This window comes from Salminus brasiliensis, chromosome 15 (assembly GCF_030463535.1).
Source record: "Salminus brasiliensis chromosome 15, fSalBra1.hap2, whole genome shotgun sequence".
Classification (NCBI taxonomy): Eukaryota; Metazoa; Chordata; class Actinopteri; order Characiformes; family Bryconidae; genus Salminus; species Salminus brasiliensis.
The window spans coordinates 24,984,403-25,006,835 of NC_132892.1; the positions used below are offsets into that span (position 1 = coordinate 24,984,403).

Genomic DNA, 22,433 nt, shown 5'->3' on the forward strand with positions numbered 1-22,433 from the left:
CTGGGTATACTGTGTGTTAAGAGCCTGTGTCAGTAGCCTGGGTATACAGTGTGTTAAGAGCCTGTGTCAGTAGCCTGGGTATACAGTGTGTTAAGAGTCTGTATCAGTACTCTGAGTATACTATGTGTTAAGAGCCTGTGTCAGTAGCCGTGGACTGCTGACAAACTGCTGTCTGTGTCTTGTGGAGTTTACGGCTGTTTTAGTGGCACGACTTAGTGGTTTTAATGTTATGGCTAATCGGTGTATATCAAATACTAGGATTAGACTGTACTACTTTTAAGTACTTTCATACTTGAGAAGCAGACTTTAGGTGATGACAGGCTCTCAGGGGTTGTGTGTGTTTTCTGCTGTGCTTCATTGGTACACTGCGCATGTGTACAGGCAGGGGGCGCAGTGATGCTCCATGCAGAGCCCGGCGTTAGTTTCTGTTTCAGTTGACTCACTGCTCGCTGCATTTGTCCTGCAGACTGGTCGCTGCACTCCACCCAGATTCAGAGGTTTTATTTCTCCTATGTTTTGTATAGCTTTAACCTCCACCTCTCACAGGTTTATGGTGGACTGTGGTTTTTAGACCCCGTGAAGAGACCTTAAAAGGAAACCTACAGAAGGTGAGGCCACTTCTGCTGTAGCTATGTCAGGCGGAAGCCCGAGCGGACTTACTCGGTTTCCTCGATGACGAGATAATTATTCATTCATCATCTCCACAAATAAAAATAGATTTTTCCTTTTTGTTGGTCACACACCCTGATTCTGCAATATGGCACATTTACCCTCAGTCTGTGTCAGTAGCCTGGGTATACTGTGTGTTAAGAGCATGTGTCAGTAGCCTGGGTATACTATGTGTTAAGAGCCTGGGTATACTGTGTGTTAAGAGCCTGTGTCAGTAGCCTGGGTATACAGTGTGTTAAGAGCCTGGGTATACTGTGTGTTAAGAGCATGTGTCAGTAGCCTGGGTATACTATATGTTAAGAGCCTGTGTCAGTAGCCTGGGTATACAGTGTGTTAAGAGCCTGGGTATACTGTGTGTTAAGAGCCTGTGTCAGTAGCCTGGGTATACTGTGTGTTAAGAGCCTGTGTCAGTAGCCTGGGTATACTGTGTGTTAAGAGCCTGTGTCAGTAGCCTGGGTATACTGTGTGTTAAGAGCCTGTGTCAGTAGCCTGGGTATACAGTGTGTTAAGAGCCTGTGTCAGTAGCCTGGGTATACAGTGTGTTAAGAGCCTGGGTATACTGTGTGTTAAGAGCCTGTGTCAGTAGCCTGGGTATACTGTGTGTTAAGAGCCTGTGTCAGTAGCCTGGGTATACTGTGTGTTAAGAGCCTGTGTCAGTAGCCTGAGTATACAGTGTGTTAAGAGCCTGTGTCAGTAGCCTGGGTATACAGTGTGTTAAGAGCCTGGGTATACTGTGTGTTAAGAGCCTGTTTTAGTAGCCTGGTTATACTATGTGTTAAGAGCCTGTGTCAGTAGCCTGGGTATACTGTGTGTTAAGAGCCTGTGTCAGTAGCCTGGGTATACAGTGTGTTAAGAGCCTGGGTATACTGTGTGTTAAGAGCCTGTGTCAATGGCCTGGGTATACTGTTTGTTAAGAGTCTGTGTCGGTGGCCTGGGTATACTGTGTGTTAAGAGCCTGTGTCAGTAGCCTGGGTATACTGTGTGTTAAGAGCCTATGTCAGTAGCCTGGGTATACTGTGTGTTAAGAGCCTGGGTATACTGTGTGTTAAGAGCCTGTGTCAGTAGCCTGGGTATACTATGTGTTAAGAGCCTGTGTCAGTAGCCTGGGTATACTGTGTGTTAAGAGCCTGTGTCAGTAGCCTGGGTATACAGTGTGTTAAGAGCCTGGGTATACAGTGTGTTAAGAGCCTGTGTCAGTGGCCTGGGTATACTGTGTGTTAAGAGTCTGTGTCGGTGGCCTGGGTATACTGTGTGTTAAGAGCCTGTGTCAGTAGCCTGAGTATACAGTGTGTTAAGAGCCTGTGTCAGTAGCCTGGGTATACAGTGTGTTAAGAGCCTGGGTATACTGTGTGTTAAGAGCCTGTGTCAGTAGCCTGGGTATACTGTGTGTTAAGAGCCTGTGTCAGTAGCCTGGGTATACTGTGTGTTAAGAGCCTGTGTCAGTAGCCTGAGTATACAGTGTGTTAAGAGCCTGTGTCAGTAGCCTGGGTATACAGTGTGTTAAGAGCCTGGGTATACTGTGTGTTAAGAGCCTGTTTTAGTAGCCTGGCTATACTATGTGTTAAGAGCCTGTGTCAGTAGCCTGGGTATACTGTGTGTTAAGAGCCTGTGTCAGTAGCCTGGGTATACAGTGTGTTAAGAGCCTGGGTATACTGTGTGTTAAGAGCCTGTGTCAGTGGCCTGGGTATACTGTGTGTTAAGAGTCTGTGTTGGTGGCCTGGGTATACTGTGTGTTAAGAGCCTGTGTCAGTAGCCTGGGTATACTGTGTGTTAAGAGCCTATGTCAGTAGCCTGGGTATACTGTGTGTTAAGAGCCTGGGTATACTGTGTGTTAAGAGCCTGTGTCAGTAGCCTGGGTATACTATGTGTTAAGAGCCTGTGTCAGTAGCCTGGGTATACTGTGTGTTAAGAGCCTGTGTCAGTAGCCTGGGTATACAGTGTGTTAAGAGCCTGGGTATACTGTGTGTTAAGAGCCTGTGTCAGTGGCCTGGGTATACTGTGTGTTAAGAGTCTGTGTCGGTGGCCTGGGTATACTGTGTGTTAAGAGCCTGTGTCAGTAGCCTGGGTATACTGTGTGTTAAGAGCCTGTGTCAGTAGCCTGGGTATACTGTGTGTTAAGAGCCTGTGTCAGTAGCCTGAGTATACAGTGTGTTAAGAGCCTGTGTCAGTAGCCTGGGTATACAGTGTGTTAAGAGCCTGGGTATACTGTGTGTTAAGAGCCTGTGTCAGTAGCCTGGGTATACTATGTGTTAAGAGCCTGTGTCAGTAGCCTTGGTATGCTATGTGTTAAGAGCCTGTGTCAGTAGCCTGGGTATACTGTGTGTTAAGAGTCTGTATCAGTACTCTGGGTATACTGTGTGTTAAGAGCCTGTGTCAGTAGCCTGGGTATACTGTGTGTTAAGAGCCTGTGTCAGTGGCCTGGGTATACTGTGTGTTAAGAGTCTGTGTCAGTAGCCTGGGTATACTCTGTGTTAAGAGCCTGTGTCAGTAGCCTGGGTATACTGTGTGTTAAGAGCCTGTGTCAGTAGCCTGGGTATACTGTGTGTTAAGAGCCTGTGTCAGTAGCCTGAGTATACAGTGTGTTAAGAGCCTGTGTCAGTAGCCTGGGTATACAGTGTGTTAAGAGCCTGGGTATACTGTGTGTTAAGAGCCTGTTTTAGTAGCCTGGTTATACTATGTGTTAAGAGCCTGTGTCAGTAGCCTGGGTATACTGTGTGTTAAGAGCCTGTGTCAGTAGCCTGGCTATACTATGTGTTAAGAGCCTGTGTCAGTAGCCTGGGTATACTGTGTGTTAAGAGCCTGTGTCAGTAGCCTGGGTATACAGTGTGTTAAGAGCCTGGGTATACTGTGTGTTAAGAGCCTGTGTCAGTGTCCTGGGTATACTGTGTGTTAAGAGTCTGTGTTGGTGGCCTGGGTATACTGTGTGTTAAGAGCATGTGTCGGTAGCCTGGGTATACAGTGTGTTAGGAGCCTGTGTCAGTAGCCTGGGTATACTGTGTGTTAAGAGTCTGTATCAGTAGCCTGGGTATACTGTGTGTTAAGAGCCTGTGCCAGTAGCCTGGGTATACTGTGTGTTAAGAGCCTGTGTCAGTGGCCTGGGTATACTGTGTGTTAAGAGCCTGTGTCAGTAGCCTGGGTATACAGTGTGTTAAGAGCCTGTGTCAGTAGCCTGGGTATACTGTGTGTTAAGAGCCTGTCAGTAGCCTGGGTATACTGTGTGTTAAGAGTCTGTGTCAGTAGCCTTGGTATACAGTGTGTTAAGAGTCTGTGTCAGTAGCCTGGGTATACTGTGTGTTAAGAGCCTGTGTCAGTAGCCTTTGTATATTGTGTTATAAGAGCCTGTGTCAGTAGCCGGGGTATACTGTGTGTTATCAACCCAGTCAATCACCAGACGATGCCATCTCCACCACACTTCACCTGGCTTTCACCCATCTGGACAATAAAGACACCTACGTCAGAATGCTGTTCATAGACTTCAGTTCAACACCATCATCCCTCAGCACCTGATTGGGCCTGAACACCTCCCTCTGTAACTGGGTCCTGGATTTCTTGACTGATAGACCACAATCATCAGTACCACCATCCTGAGTACTAGTGCCCCCAGGGCTGTGTGCTAAGCTGTGCTGCAAAGTACAGCATGAATCACATTGTGAAATTTGCAGATGCATTTGCAATGCCTTAGACCACAAGATCCTGCAGCGAGTAGTGAGGACAGCTGAGAAGACCATAGGAGTCTCTCTGCACCCTTCTGGAAAAAACACAGTTTCATTCCACTGTGTTCTTGTACAGAGCTGAAATGACAATAAAAGCCTCCTGACTTGACTTGAGATCATAAATTCTGGGGGGAAAAAAAGCTGGCCTAACATTTTATTACTGAGCTACTGAGTAGACTGCTTCATTGTCAGGGTTTTTTTTTTTTTTTTTTATTAGCAAATGTTCACTGTGCTTACAAATCAATAATTTGTGATATATTGGGACATTACACATGTTTAGGTGCTTTGTGGTACTGGTTTGTCTTAAAATTAAAAACAATTCAATGCTCTGGAGACTGCAGATAAGTTCTATAGACAAGTGTAAGAAAATGATTAGACAGGAATTATTGTTATATTATTGTTATTATAGTTTTTTTATTTTCTTTCATTATAGTGTAATCTGATCTAACTGATCTAACCTATTTTCATTCCTTCTTCTTAAGTCATGGACCTAAATGTCATTGAAATGGCAGCCCTGGGAAGGTCTCTGTATCCAGGCATGCTGTACGACTGTCGCAAAGATTCTTTTATTCCAGGTAACGTTTTTTCGATCTTTGACATCCCACAGTTTAAATTGTACTGGAGATTTTGAAGTCTTAACGCAGCAAGGCTTACTACACACTATGGCCTATTTTTTGGTTACTGAAGAGCTCAGTGACAAGCAGTGTGACATTTTTATTGATATAGCCCTGCACAGCAAGCAGAACTCATCAACCCCTTGTCTCTAATCAAGTTGCATACGGATTTCTATATCTTTGCACAGTTGTTGTAAGAAAACATGAGGTATGGAACTGGACAATCACCACGGTTTTGATGTACTGTATATCCAGGCATGGATTCTTTACTATCCACTGAAGTTTAAAAGATTTTACCCACTAAAAGATACTGAAAAAGCTTAATGTCTGACACACACTGACTGATTTTGTAAAAAAAAAAAAAAAAGAAGCTACAACTCTACATATTCTACTCCAACTAAGTTATAAACGAGTGTGCGACACACCACAGTATTTAAAAATGTTGACAGAATTACAACATGTCTGATGTGTCAGATTTCTGTTGTGAATCTAGTGCATGATCAAATAAGCTCATTCCCCATGTGGCCTTTAAGAGACACACAGAGTGGGTGTGCTATGGGAGCTCACTGATTGATAATGTCAGACTCTGAAAACAGGTGGGGGAAAAAAAGCAAGCCCACCATAGTTGTGAGTTCAGTGATGGGCTCAGTTCGATTAAAAGCCAAAGCAAGCAAACTTGGATAAACCAGTCTGATATAAAGCTTTGTCCTCTAAAAATGTGTGATTTGTGCATCACTTAGCTGGAACACTGTCTGTGCTGTTGTGTTTACCCTGCAAGCACTAGCTAACTTATCTAGCTACGCCTAGCTAGCCAGCCAGGAGCCGAAACATGGCTGAACTGGTCTCATTTCACCTTTCTGCCACTCCCAACCCGTTGTCTCTCTCAGACACAAGTTTTTATCATCAATAGTCATGTTGGTACCTCAGCAGTTAGTCAACAGCGGATGCGTTCAGCAATCTGATAAATCTAAACGTCCAAAACCATAGGAAACAAACGTGAGACTCAGCTTTCTGAAAACAATCTCTTTATCCCCCATATAAAAATCATAATAGAAGTTCCTGATGGTTAAAAAAGGTCCAAGGCTACAGTCTTGCAGTTTCAGATCGGTTAGTGGTGTTGAGTGTGTTTATTCGTTTTAATGGCCTTGATGATCATTTGACTGTAAGATAGGTTTGACTATTCCATTCAGCTCCAGTCTCTCACTAATTGCAGGTGTTACTCTCTGGGATAAAGCATCATTAACCCAGGATTTGGATGTGCGTCGACAGCCCTACACAGACTTGAAGTTCTCTGCATCTGATTCCCTCTCTGACAAGGCCATTCTTCTAGACGTGAGCGCCTCGCTTAAAGCCAGCTTTCTGGGAGGTTTGGTGGAGGTTGGAGGTTCAGCAAAGTACTTGAATGACCAGAAGTCTTCAACACGTCAGTCCCGGGTTACACTGCAGTACAGCCAGAAAGTAAGATTTGAACAACTTACAATGACCCAGCTAGGCAAATTTACCTACCCTCAGGTGTTTGATGAGAAGACAGCCACTCACGTTGTTACAGCTGTGCTGTATGGAAGTCAGGTTTTTATGGTGTTTGATCGAACAAATGCAGAGAATGAAAACAAACAGGAGATTGAGGGAAATGTACATGCACTGGTCAAGAAGATCTCTTCATTTTCCATCGAGGGGCAAGGAGCTCTGAAGATGAATGAGAAGGAAAAGGAACTGGCTGAAAGTATCAGCTGTACATTTTATGGCGACTGTGTGCTTGAAGAGAATCCCACTACATACATTGAAGCCTTGCAGTTATACAAGAAGCTGCCATCTCTGCTGAAGCAGACGGAGAATGATGCTGTACCAGTGAAAGTCTGGCTTCATCCTCTTGCACAGCTGGACAGTAGAGCAGCCAAGCTGGAGAGAGAAATCAGTGCAACACTGATATCTAAAGTAGAAAATGTGTTGGAGGACCTGGGAGATGCGGAGAGAAGAGTTAAGGACATACTTAAAAACAGAACAGTTAATGCTTTCCAGGATGTGAAAAACAGGCTGAAAGCATTTCAGGATTTATTTAATGACTACAAGGTGTTGTTCCAGAAAGCCCTGGGCAGACTCCTTTCTGCTGTCCGGGGTGGGCAAATAAATATGCAGGCGCTGACAGACATCTTGCTAATTCATCAAAGGTCTCTCTTTAGGAAAAACAAGGTAATTCAGTGGTTGGAGAATGTTCAGGGTGAACTCAATCTGCTGAATTCGTACACAAGAGAACTGAGTGGTGTTCCAATAATTACATCCTTGGGTCTTGATAAGATTCTCTTTGACCCCATTGTGGATACAGTAGTATGCTTCTCCTTCACCTCTCTGCAGAATGAAGACCCATATCTTTCAACAATAACTGAGTTCCTGAGGGTAGATGAGTTTGAAAAGCTGACAGTTTCAAACTCAAGTGATCAAGACATCCAGGCCTGGTACAGAGATCCTAAAATATCAGAGATGATGAGAAGCAACATTTTCCTTTTCAGAAGTTTTTTTGAGGCCAATAAAGAAAGTGAGAACATTAGGTTTGTCGTAGCCTCAGTCTCTGACTCCTCAAATCCTGGAACCTCCATCTGCCTCTACAGAAATGGGAAAATGGTGGACAGCAAGTTTCTGCCTGTGTCTAAGCCTCCTGCACCCAGTGTGGACATCCAGGACGTGAATGTGATCCTGAGGCTCCAGAAGTCCCCGACTGGAGTGACTGTGCGGTACAGGGTAGAATACAGAGTAAAGCAGCCAGAGGATTCAGAAGCTGATGGTGACGAATGGGAATTTACTGACACCCCAGATGCTCAGGAGACCTTCACACTAACTGCACTGCAGCAAGCAAACCAGTATGAGGTCCGGTGCCGAGCGTTAAGTGATGTGGGATTAAGTGAAGCCAGTGAGTCTGTCGTGTTCTTCCTACCAGAGCAGGTAAGAGTTATGGTTGGCTTGTTAGGTGTCATTGGACACATTATTATCTTTTCAAGGATTACAAGATTTTGGGCTTTGAAGAATATGGCAAAATCTAAGCAAGACACTCTCAGTCTCATTTCTAGTCACATTTTAGTTGCAATTATGGAGGAGAGGCAGAGGTATAAGATCTATAAGATCTTTGGAGAGGTTGTCAACCAGTGGAGTCTGTGAGACACCTCAGCTACAGTCACGCATGAAATTACAAAAATAGAGTTTAGGGATTAACGTCTCTCTCTCTCTCTCTCTCTCTCTCTCTCTCTCCCTCTCTCTCTCTCTCTCTCTCTCTCTCTCTCTCTCTCTCTCTCTCTCTCTCTGGGGGATTCTCAATACAAAGTACAGCAAGTTCAGACAGGTGTACTCGGTAGAACTGACTTGACTCGACTCGCGAGTACAAACTCCTGAGGACGCTGTACGGTAATTTTGCAATTGGAACAGCAGCGTGAACTGTTCTTGGATAGATGTTAATGTTTGAATGGAGCAGTAGTTGGGCTGCAACTGATGGCTTTTTGCTTGCGGGGTGCAAAGCACTTTCTGAACACGCTACAATAATGTTGAGAAACTAAAGGCCTTCTGAGGTGAAACTGAACTTTTAAGATTTCAGAAAGAAAATCTAAAGATTTTAAAGAATAAAGCATTTTAAAGGAATGTAGTTTTGTTTATAGAAAATATTTGATATAAACTTATGTTGTTAAATATGTGTATTAGTAGGGAAATGAGCCACTGTTAATCTATAAAGACAGGCTTACTGTTTCTAACAGGATTGTAGTTTAAAAAGGAGACAAGTCCACTTTAAAGTAATTTTTACTTGCAAAAGTAATATGTATTATATAATATATATGTGTATATTATACATTTCTGCTCCACAGAATGAGACCGCTGCTTCTTTCAGTATTGAACTAAGAAATAGGATACTATCCAATCTGGGCACTTCACAGTGGAGTCTGTCAACCATCCAGTCACAGCATACAAATCGAGTCAGCAGCTTTGTGAGTATCATCATTTACAGTGTACTGACTTCAGTGAACTTACACTATATGTCTAAATGTTTGTGGACACCTTGTGAATGCATTCACTTACTTAAAGTTGCACCCATTGCTGACAGAGAGAGCTGGTGGTTGGGGGATCCTCCAACATTTTGACCTCACTAACATCAAATCGTCCCAGCAATGTTCCAAAACTTAGTAGGTCTTTGCTGGACAGTAGAGACAGTTCCTCCAACAATGGCAGGACTGATTTTTAAAAGCCTTGCTTTTGAAAGAAACAATGAGCAGGTGTCCCAGTACTTTTGTCCATATAGTGTATTTGTTATTGTCCCATGAACAATGCATTTTTTGACATTTTATGTTTGTACATTGGTATCATCTGCAATATTTTGCATGCAGTTTATGTAATATGGCTTGTCCTTTGTTAAAGATGTCATTAATGTGAGTCTAGTTATGGAACTTCTCAGTGAAAGCATGGCTATCATCTCTCTGTTTTATCTTTATATACATGTCTTAAATTTTTTCTTTAATATAAGTAATAATTATAAACCGTTAGCTGGCTCCAATAATGAGATCAACGGATAATACCACTGCCTTTTGGCCTTATTCTGGACTGTATTGACGCTGGATGCCATATCCCAAATGTAAACCTTACTCCATATGTACACATTACCCATGACTGAATGTCTTATGTTCATTTTTATCACAGGATATTCCCTACGAGGGTGCAGTTCCTGAAGGGCTGAAACCAGGAATGGCCTTGTTCTTCCGTGGACATATTTTTGAAGATGGAAATGCGTATGCAATCCTGATCCTGATACACATCACAAAATAAACATAATATATCCTGATATGTTATCCTTGATAAATAAGAAATGCAGTCCCTTCCAGAAATATTGGCACGGCTGGTGGTTGTGAGCAACAGGCTTGTAAAAACACAAAAGCTAGCAAATCTGTATGCCACAATTGTTGGCACATTTGTAAAGGTATCAGCTCTAAAGGCATCACATGCTTAATGAGACTGGAGAACGTGTTGCAACCATACCTCCAGACAGAATCTCTCCAGATCCTTCACACTCTGGGGTGCATGTTTGTAGACTGTCTTCTTGGCAGAACCTTGATTCAGTGGTCAGTGAATGATTTTTCTGGTTGATTTTAGAGGTTCTTTGAATCATTGTCTTGCTGAAAGATCCAACCACAACCCAGTTTACGCATCCTAGCTTAGACAGTCGGGTCTAATACATGCACCTTTACCTTTACCTTTACCTTCTCATTTAATATCTGCTGGTACTTGGTGGAGTCTGTGATACCATATATCTGAATAAGTTGTTTATGTCCTTTGGAAGAAAAGCAGCATTTTAACATCACCATATGTCAGTATTTGGTTTGTACACCAAAGACTAATTTGACTATTGGTAAACCATAGGTGCTCAGGTTTGTTGGTCCTTGACAGTAGCAGGAGTTTTCCTGGCAACCCTTCCAAACAGCTTGTGGTTATGTAGGTGGTATCCAATGGTAGTTTTGGAGACCTGATCTCAAGACTCCTGACCTTAACTCCTCAGCTGTGATTCTCGAACCATCCTCTTCAGTGTGAATTAGGTCAATATTGATTTACAGTACATGCCTTTTTAGGCAGATTCTTAGTATGGGCTTTTATGACATTCCATTCTAAATCTATAGGCATTAATATAGGTTTGGTACCCCTTTACAGCTGTAACAGTAGGTCTGGAATTCTGCAGTTACTGAGTCAGCAGAGTAGTGCAGTGACCCACTCTGTAACTTTACGTGGTCTAAAACATCATGGCTGGGTTGCTGTGGTTCCTAAATGCATCCACTTTAAATAATGCCACTCACAGTTGATGGTGGAATATCTAAAAGGAAAGAAAATTCACCATATGACTTGTTGCTCCAGTGGTGGCTCCTATTACAGAACCACGCTGGAATTCAGTTCACTCTTAGAACCGCCCATTCTTTCACTAATGTGTGTTAAGGGAAACTGCAGGGCTAGGGAATTGATTTTATAACAATGGGACTGCATGAAACACCTGAATTAAGTTATTAAGATGTGTCCCAATATTTTTGTCCTTATAGTGTATCAGCACTTTGTTTTTATTTACCGTTGTGCTTGTGTTTAACAAGGTGCCGATATTTGTGGAGGGTGCTATATTTACTTTACTTTCACAGAAGATGAACGCTTCTCATAAATATTTGCATAAATTATAAAACTCGGCCCTGGGAAAGTTATGATGATGCAATATCTGATTACTGTTCTAGGTTTTCATGTGTTTCAGGCCAAATCCATTATCATTCTGTTTTTGTGTTGTTCAGCTTTACCATAAATCTGAAGACGGGGTCAAGGGATGGTGAAGACATCGCTTTCCAATACAAGTTTCACTTTGAGACACATAACGTGGTCTGCAACAGCTTCAAAGGTGGACTGTGGGGAAAAGCTGAAGAGACCAGAAATGTTCCATTTAGAAAAGAAAAAGGATTCCATATATTCATGGTTATACATCCAGAAAGCTATGAGGTACAGTGTGAGGAAGTGAGATGAGTGGATCAGTCTTTTCTACAATATGTGATATATTTTACTTAATAGATCTTCTTTTATTTCTTTAGATTATTGTGAATGGACAGGTGGTCTCCAGGTTTAAGCACCGTATACCACTGGAGAGAGTGTCTGTACTGAATATCACAGGACACTTATCCGTGGACATCTTCAGCATCATTGAAGTAAGTCACTCATGATGGTAACAGCTCTGGAAAAGCCATACCATTGTTCTTTATCTTTCAGAAATAGTGTAGAATTAGCTCATCTTCTGACTATAGTGGAATTAATGCCTTTATAAATTAGCTCACAGTTTCTCTTCTTGTTCCACCAACATCCACCACTGACCAATGTTAAGACAACAACCATTTTAGAGCTGCAAGTGTGTATTTCTTCATCTACATTTAAAGATAAGACCAAAGTCTTACCGAATCTGAGAATCTGGTTTAGTAAAGATTTAATAATATAATAAAGATGTTTATTTCTTTTTTAACCAGGTAGAGAATATTGTCATGAAGGTCACCATTCCTCCACTGAATGTCACCACTGATCTTTTCTACTAACTGTGACGAGAGACTGCTGATGAGCTGTTTTTCTTGTGGGTTTGTTCAATCAGCAAAATTGGCTGCCTTATTATTGCCTGAATTGTCCGTTATATTGCTCCATTTCAAGGCTATTGTTTGTACCTCATAGCTTACAGAGCCAGCTGTAACTTAAATGTATAGTCAGTGTTCTTGTTCAACAGTTGGAACCTCTCTGATATAAAAATGGCACCAGATTTCTGGTGAGTGTAAACGTGTGTTTATGGATTTTTTTGTAGACTTTCATAATACCTAGAATTGATTGGAATTCTCTGAAGAAAGTTTCACTGAGAGTTTTGTGTGTACACCTGAAATCTCATGAACAAATACTGCCTTTCTTTTGGGGCTTGATTATAATTGTGCCTGAAAGTGTTCAATTCATTAAATAAAGAATGTTTTAGACACAGACTACAAAGATAAATGGGAAAAAATGTAAGTACATTTTTAAAATATTGAGATTTGGTTATCTTTATGTGGGTGCCATCGCCATGCTATCTAATGCTAAGACTGGATTGACTAATACCTTACATGAAGTAATCTTAATTTATTTTATTTTATTATATTTGCCTATTTTTTATTGTCTTTCATATTTTATTTTATGTATTGTTCTCTACTTTAATGTGCACCTTTAAGCTGTTCTATTTGTGCAAAATAAAACTCAGAGAGCTGGAACACAAATGTTCAATTATACAGATAGATTTAATATAAGGACAGTTAACCTGGCAATTTGTCCTTTATATTGTGTTCAAATTAAACAGACAAAACAAAATAAATGATCCAAAATATTAGTCCTAAGATATTTAGTCCTATAAATACATCAAATATCAGCTTCAAATATCAGACATGTCTAATCATCAGTCAGATCACTGTGTTCAAATGAATATGAGCTGATGTCCCTAATAAATGTATTGCATTATAATTCTGATGTCCAGACAAGACCTCCAAAGATTATACATTGCTGCCAGTTTTGAATGGAGTATTGCCAGTAAAGCACGACAGACAGTTGTTCTCCCATGCCACAGGAACACCACGCCTTCACACCTTGTTTTTATGATGGCATGTGGTTCATCGGCTCTTCACAAATATAGGATATAAAAAGCCAGTAAATTCAGCATTGTACATTTCCAGTGAATAATCCTCTGCCCCCTAACACCCCCCCCCCCAACTCAAAAATAGTACTTTTTTACTCTGCTAAAAGTTCAACAACCATGTGTTACACCATGCTGTGAATGTAACTAGACTGGTCCTAAAGGAACAGAACTCCTCTAACACACCCTGACTGGTGTAACAAGGAGTTTTACATATAGGACGCCTCTTGTTAAGCGCGTTTTCTGGACTGCTTTGTTTGTTGTGTGTTTTTATTGATCAAAAGTATTCAACAATAAAATATTTTTGTCAGAAAGTGTATGTGAACTTTCAGTAACTGGTGTGACCTCACTGAGCTGCAATAACTTCAACCAAACGTGTGTTAATTGGTGATCATTCCTGTACAACAGGATAGAGGTTGGTCCGTTCCTTCTCACAAAAGCTCTTCAGCTCAGATGTTGGTGCTTTTCCCTTAATGAACGGCATTTTTTGGTCCTTCCACAACATTTCTTTTGGGTAAGGGTCCTAAATTTGACCTGGCTTTTCCAGAATGTTGAATTAGTCCTGCTTTGGCATTTCTGTGTAGATCATTTATGGTGTGCTTAGGGTCGTTGTCCTGCTGTAAGATACACTTATGGTGAAGCGAAAAGGTATGGTAAGGTGAATGACATGGAGATGTATGGAGTTTAGATGGAGTTGTAGATCTATTCAAATGGCAAGCAGCAAAGGAGCCCCAAACCATAATACTGTCACCCTCAGGCTTAACAGCTGGGACGAGGATGTTGGAATGATGTGTTTGGTTTTCACAAAACATATTGCTTTCCATTTTAACCAAAAATATCTGTTTTGGATTGATTAGTCCATGAAATGTTCTCTCTATATGGGGTCAGCAATTCCAGTCTTGGAGGGCCAGATTCCAGCACAGTTTTGTGCTTTTTTTGCCTTGGCTGGAGGGTGAATGGCACATGCAGTCAAGCAGTTTGACTTTTATGGCAGTCAAGCTGGTCTGACAATCAATGGCAATCTTATACCTGTATCAGACCAGACAGAAGGGCAGTTCAAACTGGCAAAATAAACAGCTTGATTCAGTTTGAGTTGACTGGATAGGCCTAGCCATAACAGCCTGCTATGAAGTGAGAGCCTGAAGGGGAAAATGGCTGGTCTGCCACCAAACGTGCCATATCCTAATGTCTTACATACTTCCTGATGTAAATATCAGGAAATAAAAGCTGAAATCCAGATCTGTCGTCTCATTTCTTCAAACTCATTCAGCGCTGAACAAATACGTTTGCTGGATAATTACTTATCGCCTTAACAGAACATCAGTAAGGTCAGGAATTTAAAGACCCTATTAAAGGTGAATGTGTGTCGGTGTTAGGCTTGTTGAACGAGCTCAACGAGATACAAAGCGCGCCCGAGTGATTTCACTGTCACCTCCTTTCACTTCACTTTCTGTCGAGAGCCAGTCTCGAACCTCGCGACAAGACCTTCAACAGAAGACAGCTGACAAATTCGGACTGACACAGAAGGTAAAACACTTGATTTACCAAAAATAAAATAAAATAAATAAATACATGAATAAATAAATGAATGAATTATTAATTGACAGGTGAAAATTAAGATATAGTGGCTACTGTAATTTAATATGTATAATTTTATATCACAGTGACTTTTTTATTGAGTCATGGAGCCTAAAAAGGCTGCCCTTGAAATGGCAGCCTTAGGAAGGTCCCTGTATCCTGGCATGCTGTACGATTGTCGCAGTGATTCCTTTATTCCAGGTAAAGCTTTTCTGATCTTATACATCGCATGTTTTAAGTGTAACTTGGCGTTTTATTTAAAATGACTGGTTCTGTTTCATGGAGATCAATTAGATATAAATCATCTAAACTTTTGAGCTCAGTATTTAGTAGTATACAGTCGGTCCAGTTTCCGAGATACATTTCAATATTGATACAATAGCTAATTTCTAGCACATAAATAGACTTATTTTTACTTACTTCTTACTTGTACATGGCAAAACTACTAAAATACATGTGACACTATAATGTGGGCTACTTCCATTAAAGGAGAGTCCAATTGCTAGATTATGTTACAGATCTTTATGTGTAACTTTGCCAATCAAATGAAAAAACTACTCATTATATTCCACCCAGGACCATCTTGTATTTTAAATTCTGTGTAATACACTACATTGCGAAAAGTATGCAGACACTTCTAATCAGCAACTATAGCTATTTCAACCATACCTGGTACAGAAAAATGAAAAGATTAAAGTGAACAGTCATGCACTATCCAGAGACAGTGGTAGACAAAAGGGTTATACTGAAGAGCTCAGAGAAGTTTTATTGGATAACATTTTACTGTTACTGTGTATTAGGAGCAACTGACCTAACCTCAACCATTTGGGATTGATTGGAACGCTCACCGTAAACCTTGTTGTGTTGCTTAACATTAGTGCCTGACTTTATTGTATACACTGTCAAAAGTCATGGGACATAACCCCACTAGCCTGGCAAGTGCAACAACTTGATGTGCAACAGAATGCTCTACAAGAATACAGAATGCAAACCAATTCTGGACAACTTGGGCCCGATGCCATGGTTCATTATCCTGCTGGAATATCCCATCATTGTGGGGGTACATGAAGTCCACGAAGGGCTGCAAATGGTCACAAAGCAGTGAAACGTAGCTGGCACCAGTCAATGATGGATTACAGAAGACATTATCTTCTATATAACAGTCCTAATGAAGTTCAAGATGGTAAATAGTTGAATGTTGAGTGTTTTAATTTATTTTAAATTATGTATACATTAAATTGACTGCTAAAATGGTTTTGATCTAACATTCGTCTCTCACTAATTGCAGGTGTTACTCTCTGGGATAAAGCATCATTAACCCAGGATTTGGATGTGCGTCGACAGCCCTACACAGACTTGAAGTTCTCTGCATCTGATTCCCTCTCTGACAAGGCCAGCCTTCTAGACGTGAGCGCCTCGCTTAAAGCCAGCTTTCTGGGAGGTTTGGTGGAAGTTGGAGGGTCAGCAAAGTACTTGAATGACCAGAAGTCTTCAACACATCAGTCCAGGGTTACTCTACAGTACAGCCAGACAACAAGATTTGAGCAGCTTACTATGACCCAGCTAGGCAAATTCACCTACCCGAAGGTGTTCAAGGAAAAGACAGCCACTCATGTCGTTACAGCTGTGCTGTATGGAAGTCAGGTTTTTATGGTGTTTGATCGAACAAATGCAGAGAATGAAAACAAACAGGAGATTGAGGGAAATGTACATGCACTGGTCAAGAAGATCCCTTCATTTTCCATCGAGGGGCAAGGAGCTCTGAAGATGAATGAGAAGGAAAAGGAACTGGCTGAAAGTATCAGCTGTACATTTTATGGTGACTGTGTGCTTGAAGAGAATCCCACTACATACATTGAAGCCTTGCAGTTATACAAGAAGCTGCCATCTCTGCTGAAGCAGACGGAGAATGATGCTGTACCAGTGAGGGTCTGGCTTTATCCTCTTGCACGACTAGACAGTAAAGCAGCCAAGCTGGAGAGAGAAATCAGTGCAACACTGATATCTAAGGTGGAAAGTGTGTTGGAGGACCTGGGAGATGCGGAGAGAAGAGTGAAAGACATATTTAAAAACGGAACAGTTAATGCTTTCCAGGATGTGAAAAACAGGCTGAAAGCATTTCAGAAATCATTGGATGACTACAAGGTGTTGTTCCAGAAAGACCTGTGCAGACTCCTTCCTGCTATCCGGGGTGGGCAAATTAATGAGCAGACACTCACTGATAGCCTACTCCAGCATCACAGGTCCCTTTTTGGTGCTAACAAGCTAATGCAGTGGTTGGAGAATGTTCAGGGTGAAGTCAATCTGCTGAATTCCTACATCAGGGAACTAAATGGGGTCTCAGTAATAACATCCCCAGTCCTCTTCCACAACATTCTGTCTGATCCCAGGGTGGATACAGTAGTTTGCTTCTCCTTTACATCTTTGAAGTATGAAGACCCATATCTGTCATCCTTAACTGAGGTCCTGTCAGTGACTGAGCTGCAGAAGCTGTCTCCAGTTTTAAAGTCAAGTGATCAAGACTTCCAGGCCTGGTTCAACAATTCTGATATATTTGAAAGGATGAAAAACAACCTTTTCCTTTTCAAAAGTGTTTTTGAGGCCAATAAAGAAAGTGAGAACATTAGGTTTGTCGTAGCCTCAGTCTCAAACTCCTCAAATCCTGGAACCTCCATCTGCCTCTACAGAAATGGGAAAATGGTGGACAGCAAGTTTCTGCCTGTGTCCAAGCCTCCTGCACCCAGTGTGGACATCCAGGACAGGAATGTGATCCTGAGGCTCCAGAAGTCCCCGACTGGAGTGACCGTGCGGTACAGGGTAGAATACAGAGTAAAGCAGCCAGAGGATTCAGAAGCTGATGGTGACGAATGGGAATTTACTGACACCCCAGATGCTCAGGAGACCTTCACACTAACTGCACTGCAGCAAGCAAACCAGTATGAGGTCCGGTGTCGAGCGGTTAGTGATGTGGGATTAAGTGAAGCCAGTGAGTCTGTCGTGTTCTCCTTACCAGAGCAGGTAAGAGTTATGGTTGGCTTGTTAGGTGTCAGTGGATCTTTGTTCCAACAACCTTACAGTAAAATAGAGAAACCTCCATAGTAATGTTGGTAATCCTTTAAAGTAAAAATGCAAACCCAGCATATTTCTAGTAATAAAAGCTATTTGGTGCTGGAGAAAATATGTGATAGTTGTTTTCCCCCACAGAATAAGACAGCTGCTTCTTTCAGTATTGAACTAAGGAATAAAATACTGACCTACTTGGGCACTTCTCAGTGGAGTCTGTCAACCAGCCAGTCAAAGTCCACAAATCGAGTCAGCAACATTGTGAGTAACGTCATTTATGGTGATGCTAAAGTGTGTATGTAAAGGGGCAGAGCTACTAAAAGAGATGCCAGATATGTTTTACTTTAGCATAATGCTAAGCAGCAAAGGGTTGCCATCCCTGCTTATGTTAGAAAATATGTTATTGTCTCATTGTCATTGTATTATTTGGCATTTGGTATTTGTACATTGGCATCATCTTCAATAATCTACATTCAGTTTAAGTAATAAAACTTGATCTTTCATTATTTGTCATTTATTTCCACCATTAATCATCATCATTACCTTCATTATTTTTCTCTAGTAACCTATCATTACTACGATTATTAGATATGTTAGATTATGACTATTAGTACAACTAAGCAGAAAAACAGTCTTGTGATGTGGTACAGTGACCTTTTATTATTAATTTATAAGAGGTTTTGATTAGGGGATTAGAGGATGGGTTTCTCCCAAGGTTTCTTTCTCCTGTTCAGAGGGAGTTGCCACTGTTGCCTTTGGCTTTATGTTTTTGTTTGATTATTTAATCTCTTGTCTTTTTGAAAGTCAGTTGTAGAAAGTGCTAAACAAATACATTTGATTTGATCTGATTTGTGTGAGTGCAGTTCAGGAACTTCTCATGGAAAGCATGGCAGTTTTATCTTTAATCATCTCCAGTAGGGATGCACTGAAACCACTTTTTCCTTTCCGATACCGATACCAGATTTTCAAGTATCTGCCGATACTGAGTACCGATACCAATTCTGACTTACATACTCGATAGATGGCTATAAATCCTGATATTTCTAGTGTTCCACTTTTTATAGGTTGTATTTGTTTTTATATCTGATTCCAAATAAGATCAAATAAGCTTGAAAGAACAACATTTACTGGTTGAGTAACTGCACATTTGAAAAGTTTCAAAGCTATGAAAAAAATTTAAACAGGGGAGCATAATCTTGCTAAGCTTGACCAAAAAGATTTTGAATTGGTGTTTAAAATACACATTTCAGAGCAGTGAAATAAACGCCAGTTTAGAAACAAAAAGTTTTTATACATGGTACATGTCTCTATGTAAAAAGGTACTAAACTTTAGTGTGTGGCCTTTAAACGGGCTGCTTAAACTTAACTTTTGGTTTCTAAAAAACACCACATGGAAAGTTCATTAACAGTCTGTTTAATGGTAATAACTATTAATGACTGGCTTTTACTGGTTGTTAAAACATTTGGTTTCATAACAAAGCTTGCAAACAAAAATGTTCTATATAAAAACAAAATTGTAGGGCATCAGTAAGCTCCATGGTATCAGTGCTCTCTATTGCAGATACTGATACTGTGTGTAATACCGATACGGTTTCAGTATCGGTGCAACACCAATCTCCAGATTGGCCTTAGGTGCCATTGTTTGTGCAATCGTAAATAGAAAGGTCCTACAAAGGCTTTATTTAGCAATGCCATAGAAGAACCACTTTTGTAAATGTAAAGGTTCCTTACTAATTTAAAGGTTCTTCACACTCACATCCCTTTTACATAGAACCAAACATGGTTCTTCTGTGACATCACTCAAAGAACCCTTTCTAGCACCTTAATTTTCAAGAGTGTATGCAAGAAGTCTTTAAGAACATTTGAACAAGGTGCTTGAGGTGAAGGACAGGATATGTCCAAATATGTTCATCTCCATCCAGTGTGCCAACAGTGCATGACAGCAAATGTACATAAGCCTTATAGAAATATGTCTCTGACAGTAACTGTAGTGTTTTAGTAGGTCCAGTTGAATAGATATTTACTCTGTGGAATAATATAAATAATAATTATAAATAGTTAACCTACTTAGATAATCAGGTCAGCGGATAATGCCACTGTCTTTTGGCTGTACTCTGGACCAGAGGTGGGCAGTTCCGGTCCAGGAGGGCTAGATTCCTGCACAGTTTTGTGCTTTCCTTTCTCAAGCACACCTGATTCAACTCACCTATTAAATTGCCGGTTTCCGGCCCCCGTTGCCCACCCATGCTCTGGACTGAATTGAGACTGCATGCCATATCCCTCTATGTAAACATTACCCATGACTGGATTGCTTATGTTTATTTTTATCACAGGCCATTCCCTATGAGGGTGATATTTCTGAAGGCCTGGAACCAGGAATTGCTTTGTTCTTCCGAGGAAATGTTCACAAAGATGGAAAAGAGTATGCAGACTTGATATGCACCACACAAAATAAACATAAACATATACATCTTGATAAGTCTTCGAAAAATATCGGCACCTCTGTCGTGAGCAAAGTGGGCTTTAAACACTGTTTATTGTTCATCCTTTTCATTCACAATTTGATCACAACTGCAGAATTTCTTTCAAGTAAAATGACAAAAAAACTATGAAATCTGTGTGCCACAACTGTTGGCACCTCTTCATTGATTTCATCCCTGATTCTTCTGTTAGAATGGCTAACTAGACTGAAGAACACATTGCAACCATTCCTTAAGACAGAATCTCTCCAGATCCTTTACATCCATGCTTGTAGATGGTCCTCTTCAGCTTATCCCACAGCTTTTCTGTGGGGTTTTGGCCATGGGACTGGTACACGGGACAAGGCAGAACCTTGATTCTGTGTCAGGGTGAAGTGTAGAGTGAAGATTTTTTCTGGTTAATTTTAGAGGTCCTTTGGATCAATATCTTGTTGGAAGATCCAGCCACAACCCAGTTCACAGATCCTAGTTTAGGCAGTCAGATGCTCAAAGTGATTAAATATGGAAAAAAATGTCTGGAATTCAGTGAGCTTTTTAGAACCACCCATTCTTTCACTAATGTGTGTTAAGACAGACTGCATGGCTAGGTGCTGAATAAAACACCTAAATTTGATGAGTGTGTCCCAATACTTTTGTCAATATAGCGTATCAGGGGGTTTTGTTTGTTTGTTTTTCTCCCTTGTGCTTGTGTTTAACAGGGTGTCAATATTTGTAGAGGGCGCAATATTTACTTTACTTTCACAGAATATGTTTTTAAATGTTTTTTAAGGAAAAACATAAGTAAGAAAACTGGGCTCTTGAAAAGTAATGGTGATATAATATTCATTATTATTTACTCTAAGGTTAGCGTTTAGCCTTTGATATCGTCATTGTGATCATAACAGAAAGGCTCTTTTAGATTCTGGCACGCATAACAATCATCCATGGGGTTTGACTTTCTGTTTTTGTGTCTCTTGCAGCTTTGCCATAAATCTGAAGACAGGGATGGTGGGTGACATCGCTTTCCAATACAAGTTTCACTTTGAGACACATAACGTGGTCTGCAACAGCTTCAAAGGTGGACTGTGGGAAAAAGCAGAAGAGACCAGAAATGCTCCATTTAGAAAAGGAAAGGGATTCCATATATTCATGGTTATACATCCAGAAAGCTATGAGGTACATCGTGAGGAAGTGAGATGAGTGGATCAGTCATTTCTACAATATGTGATATATTTTACTTAATAGATCTTCTTTTATTTCTTTAGATTATTGTGAATGGACAGGTGGTCTCCAGGTTTAAGCACCGTATACCACTGGAGAGAGTGTCTGTACTGAATATCACAGGAGACGTCTCCGTGGACATCTTCAGCATCATTGAAGTAAGTCACTCATGATGGTAACAGCTCTGGAAATGGTAACCATTGTTCTTATCTTTCAGAAATAGTGTAGAATTAGCTCATCTTCTGACTATAGTGGAATTAATGCCTTTATAAATTAGCTCACAGTTTCTCTTCTTGTTCCACCAACACCCATCATTGTAATTATTCCACACTGACCAATGTTAAGACAACAACCATTTTAGAGCTGCAAGTGTGTATTTCTTCATCTACATTTAAAGATAAGACCAAAGTCTGTTCATACAGCAGAAGCCTGTTCAGTGATCTTACAGATAAAATCAGAGAGAACCGAATCTGGTTTAGTAAAGATTTAATAATATAATAAAGATGTTTATTTCTTTTTTAAACAGGTAGAGAATATTGTCATGAAGGTCACCATTCCTCCACTGAATGTCACCATTGGAGGCGCTAATCTATTCTACTAACCATGACCAGATTCTACTGAGGAGCTGTTTTTCTTGTGGGAAATGAATTGTGACTGCATTATTGGCTGCATTATTATTGCATAAATTGTCCGTTATATTGCTCCATTTCAAGGCTATTGTTTGTACCTTATAGCTTACAAAAAAGCTTCCTAATCAGTCATCTACTTTACTCCAGACAGAGACTGTGGTTGGTGTGGTGCAACAGATAAGACCACTACCTGTCAGTGAGCTACCACACCACGTAGGAGACTGGTGTTTAAGTCCCGGTCTGGGTGACTATGCTGTGCTACACCAGTAAGAGTCCTTGGGCAAGACTCCTCACACTACCTCTGTAAT

The 22,433-nt window shown here is 40.8% G+C and overlaps 2 protein-coding genes across 2 annotated transcripts; both read left to right on the forward strand.

The window, feature by feature from the left end:
- Positions 1-464: 464 nt before the first annotated feature.
- Positions 465-13,436, forward strand: LOC140535330 (cytolytic toxin-alpha-like). The gene is made up of 8 exons (XM_072656618.1): positions 465-608; positions 4,865-4,957; positions 6,210-7,933; positions 8,842-8,961; positions 9,668-9,756; positions 11,287-11,488; positions 11,578-11,691; positions 12,004-13,436. Exons 2-8 carry the CDS (start codon positions 4,867-4,869, stop codon positions 12,067-12,069), a joined length of 2,406 nt encoding a protein of 801 aa, XP_072512719.1. The 5' UTR covers positions 465-608; positions 4,865-4,866; the 3' UTR covers positions 12,070-13,436.
- Positions 13,437-14,857: 1,421 nt separating this feature from the next.
- LOC140535511 (cytolytic toxin-alpha-like) lies at positions 14,858-22,097 on the forward strand. The gene is made up of 7 exons (XM_072656908.1): positions 14,858-14,954; positions 16,042-17,771; positions 17,958-18,077; positions 20,150-20,238; positions 21,256-21,451; positions 21,541-21,654; positions 22,023-22,097. Exons 1-7 carry the CDS (start codon positions 14,858-14,860, stop codon positions 22,095-22,097), a joined length of 2,421 nt encoding a protein of 806 aa, XP_072513009.1.
- Positions 22,098-22,433: the final 336 nt, after the last annotated feature.